The sequence below is a fragment of the Ciona intestinalis genome, unplaced genomic scaffold (genome assembly GCF_000224145.3).
Source record: "Ciona intestinalis unplaced genomic scaffold, KH HT000727.1, whole genome shotgun sequence".
NCBI classification, from domain to species: Eukaryota; Metazoa; Chordata; class Ascidiacea; order Phlebobranchia; family Cionidae; genus Ciona; species Ciona intestinalis.
In genome coordinates this window covers 1-4,902 of record NW_004191048.1, presented here as the reverse complement: position 1 = coordinate 4,902, position 4,902 = coordinate 1, and the positions used below count along the sequence as shown (strand labels likewise).

General features: G+C 41.1%; 1 protein-coding gene across 1 annotated transcript; it reads left to right on the top strand.

Annotated features, from left to right (window-relative positions):
* The first annotated feature begins 166 nt into the window (after positions 1–166).
* Positions 167–4,609, top strand: LOC100184630 (putative glutaminase 2). The gene is made up of 8 exons (XM_002123045.4): positions 167–909; positions 1,212–1,341; positions 1,809–1,941; positions 2,243–2,361; positions 2,744–2,919; positions 3,168–3,373; positions 3,813–3,904; positions 4,383–4,609. The coding sequence occupies exons 1-8, from the start codon at positions 554–556 to the stop codon at positions 4,539–4,541; spliced, it is 1,371 nt and encodes a 456-aa protein (XP_002123081.3). The 5' UTR covers positions 167–553; the 3' UTR covers positions 4,542–4,609.
* The last annotated feature ends 293 nt before the right edge of the window (positions 4,610–4,902 follow it).

Below are 4,902 nucleotides of genomic sequence, written 5' to 3'. Positions count from 1 at the left end.
ACGAGGACTTCAACTATATCGGATATCGATGAGCGCACCAATAGTTGTGAAGATATACAAGACGTTGTGTCGGACCTAACCTACTCAATAATCGACCAAGTTGAGAGGAATATTTTGAATGAAAATATAAACAGTAGCAATGTTTTGCCGACGCAAGGCGAAGTAAATACAACAGGTGGCTACACCGTGTGTTTTGGGAACCTGCAGCCCTGTAACAGTGAGCGAGGAAACGCGGCCTGAGTGTGACCATAATGTAGACCGCAGCTCCAGGAATGACGACACGGGTGTTACCGTCACAACAAAACCAACAAACCTGTTCTGTGAAGATACGGTGGAAGACAAACAAGGAGAAGCCGCTGGCAAAACAAACGGGAATTGTGGTGACAATGTCAACTATAACGACGACGTTAAAGTATGCGCTGGTGCATCTAATGCTGCGGGACAAGGTAGCGACAATGAGGTAGATACAAGCTCTGTGAATTCAAGTTCAACTGGAGAAATCCCCGATAAAACAACTTTGAAACTGAATTTGGATTTCCCGACCGATAAAACGATGTCGTTGGACCGGAACTCGTTTAGTTCGCCGGATATTGGTTTGCTGCATAATCTTGTGACGAAAGAAAAGGGTTGTCGGTGTAACGGCGAGAAATCTGAACTACCTTATGGAAATAGCGCAGAAACTAATGCAGACAACGCGGTCGTAAGGTCTGGTTTAAAACGCTTGTTTCAAATTGCCGTTTCTACGGTAGACGGGCAAAGGCGGCCAGGCGCAAAAATAAAGGATGTTTTGGACCTTCTTGAAAGCAAAGGCATCCGACTCTCGGATCCGAGAATGCGCGAAACTTTCCGAAGAATCGACGCAGAACCGAAAGGAGCCGAGTCCGAACTAACAATAGAAACATTCAGCAGGTTCGTGGTTGTTATATGTGTTGGGGTAAGATGATTTTTTTGTGAAAGGGGAGGGGGCAAGATGATCCATGTTTTTATATGGGGTGGCGGGGCAACGACAGTAGTTATATATTTTTTTTTTATTCTTTATGGGTGAGGTCCCGGTCAAGGACCTCAGATTTAGGCCAGCAACGACAGTCGTTATAACACGTGTGTCCTGTTTCATACACTCTTTTAGGATTTTTTATTTTTAAATTTATGCCTGATAATTTAGACAACCCATACGTGACCACTGGGTTGAGGAAATTTAATATAAATTACAGAATTTGTTCTCCGTCCTTTCACTTTATACGCGGGGTTCTCCTTAGTCAACTCACTATACCCGGGATGAGCATATTCAAACTTCGAATGGAAAGAATATTTGATAAAATAAAGAAGATACTTCAACAACAGGTAAAGAAGAGAAGATTTTGTTCTGTAAAACACCCACAAAGTTATATATGTGGTAACTTGTAAGCGGGCACGAGGTGTATGAAACAGAACAGCCGTGTTACAACCAACGTCTATACTAACTTTGGTTACAACGATTGTTGTTTACCGGCCACGCGAGGAAAAATAAGTTACATACATTTATATCGGCTTATGACAGTTTTTTCCACCGAGTTCTTTACGCAAAATTTCCCTTTGATTAGAACATTAATCACATTATATTGTTTGTAGGTGTAACGATCACGTCTTTGATCGAATAACCTTTGTCCTTTTTATTTTATATTTTAATAAGCGTGTTTCGACGACTGTCGTTTTACCGGTTTTTTTTTTCCGTATTTTCGTTTTGACTACTTCGATCTTCGTTACCGTAAAAGCTAAAGGAAGCCAGCCAATATTTAACATTTCGTTAATGTTGTTTTTACCATATACAGCCCCACCAACCAACCGGTTCTATCGATCCATTCTCAAACTATAACGTAATGATGCGGAGAAGGAAATCTCACCACACGGTGTCGCTAGCACTATGCACGGTGGACGGACAGAGACTTTCTTTTGGGGACAAAGGTAAGTAGGACAGTGGTTAAGATCCCTGACTCAGAACCAGGGGTTATGGGTTCAGGGCTTATGGATGCTACCATTGTGGGTGTATATATATCTAGCAAGATATTTAACAGTAATTGCTCCAACGTATTGGTTATGCGAATAAACTTTACGAACTGCCAATAAAAAACCTAATCACCCACAAATTAACATACATGATAACTCGTATACGGGCACGAGGTAAACGAAACAAAACACTTATGTTATACCGACTGTCGTTTTCCGCCACGCGATGATAAATCAGCTACATTCATTCTTTTCCCAGAAACACCTCACCCATTAAACGCGTGCGCCACCATGTTCAACTACTGCCTTGCCCACGCCCAGAACGGCCCTGAGGTGATGTTGCATTATTTGGGGAAAGAACCAAAGCCAGAAGATAAGGTGAAATTTTTATTACATAGCAGAAGTAACTTCAATAAAACCGGGCGGGGTAAGATGGGACATGTTTTCATTCTCTTTTACTATCCTGTTTGGCAGTAACAAAGCATATTTACAGAATAGGATAATAACCATATTATTTTCTATTTTTGTTTACTACCTAAGCACGATAAAAGATAAAGAAAACATGTACCATCTTACCCCAACCTGCCATAATTGCGTGTTGGTAGTTTTATAACTTCTTGTTGTACTCACATGGATGCCAGTAATCAAAGTGCCAACTAATGTACTGGATTAGCAACAGCGCATCTGCATTAGGATTCCCAATGGAGTCTCCATATAGTTTACACCATGTCACCTATACAGTGTAACGTCTGCATTCTAGGGGGAATTAACCTTTAACAGCGACGGCAAAGTTTGGAACCCCCTCACTAAATCCGGTGCGTTCATGACCTCGTGTTTAGTATTCCGCGAGATGGCGGTGGAGGAACGACTCGATGCTCTGCACGCTTTCTACGATACCCTGAGTGGCCACGAACCGCTTTGCTGTGACAATCTTAGGTAAAAACGAACGTAACTTATTTATCCTCACTCGCGTGGTGGGGCAACGACAGTCGTTATAACACGGGTGTTCTGTCGTCACCTCGTGCCCGCTTACTAGTTACCACGTATGTAATTTTTTCTTTATGGTTAGTTTGACAATCTAGAAGTGACCACTTGGTTGAAGCAATCACTTAATATGTGCATTGTGTCTTATGTATTATCTATTATGCCTATCCGCCATTAATTTCATTCCTTTTCCTCTGCAGTTACAATTTCAAGCGAAGTTACGCCCACGAAGAAATAGGAGCCGCATATAACCTTAGTTCAACACAGCGATTACCAAGAGGAACATCAGAGTTTATCGCTGAAGCGCTTGACTTCCACTTCCAGTCATCTTCAACTGCTATGACATCGGACGCTTGTGCCGTCAGTGCTGCTACGCTAGCTAACAACGGCATCTGCCCGCTAACAGGTAAGGATAGGATAATCCTCTTGGTCTGGATTAGTTAATGGCTTATTAGAACAGTAACCCAAAATGTCCAATTTCTAACTGTCTGCGCGACAGTAGAACCAGCGGTATAAATTTATTATGGGTTTTTGACTATGGAAACAGTGTGTAATGTTATTTATATGCAATATACTGTGGGTAAGATGGGATATCGTCCCATATTTCCTCGTCGTGTTTTGGACTCTTACAGCCGTAAGGTTGCGTTTATTTAATTCTAAAAAATGTTCTTTTGCTTTCTACTCAATATATGACGAGAAAAAGAGAATGAAAATCCCATCTTACCCCACCCTTCCATACATTGTGTGGTACCAGTAGGTTTTGTATCTACATTACATATGTTTTAACATCCCTTTGTTGGAAACATATTAATCACCGTTCTAACATGGCATATATATATATATAGGGCGGGTAGTTGTTCAGCAATCGTCAGTAGAAGCAACATTACATACAATGCGGACGTGTGAACCCGATATACATGCCCAAGCTGGTGAACGGGTAAGACCACTTTAACACTCTCTATTGCTATTTTACTTTGTCCTAGCAACCAATGTAAAAATATATGAACAACGAACATAAATGTACTTGGTTTAGAGAACCACGAAAGATGTAAATTGAGCAATTTTTAGATTACATGGGTCAATGGTTAGACACTTCCACCTTACCAAAGGCTACCGGGTTCAATGCTTAATACTGATAGGTGTATTTGTGACAATGTGTCGTTGGGCAAACACATTTAATGGCAATTGCTCCGACCCAGTGGTCTCTTATGGGTTGGAGCAATTGCTAGTCGAACCTTCAAATTAAAAAAATATCCATAAAAACAATCACCCACAAAATGACACATATCTGGCAAGTGGTGTATGAAACAGAACACTGTATTACAGTGACTGTCGTTGCCTTGGAAAGTATATATATTTTACACTCATTCCATTTAAACTTTATTTCACACCCTGTAACACATTGTATCATATAGTTACAAGGTGTAGCAGGAGGCTGGAGCGAAAACGGCAGCATTATGTTAGTGGTCCCTGGTGTGGTTGGGATCACCTGTTTCACTCACTGTCAGTCGTTACACACAATCAAGCAAGTGGTGCGCTGTTTATTCGAGGTAAACTTGTGTTTGTGGGTTTAGAAGTTGTCAATAAAGCTCGTCGCTGCTACCATTGTGGGCGTATGTGTCCTTGAGCAAGACACTTAACGGCAATTGCTCCAACCCAGTGGTCACTAATTGGTTGTCCAAATTATCAGCCATACATAAAAAAATAATCACCCACAAAGTAACATACATGGTAACTAGTAAGCTGGCACGAGGTGTTAAACCCGTGTTATAACCACTGTCGTTTTCTGGCCTTGCGAGGATAAAGTAAGTTACATTCATTTATTCAATGTTTAACTTGTAAGAAATTCTGTGAATCTGACCCTAATCTGGTGCTCATAGAGTTGGACAATTCTTGTGTAATGAAAGACAGTAAGGAACCGGTGCAACGAATTCG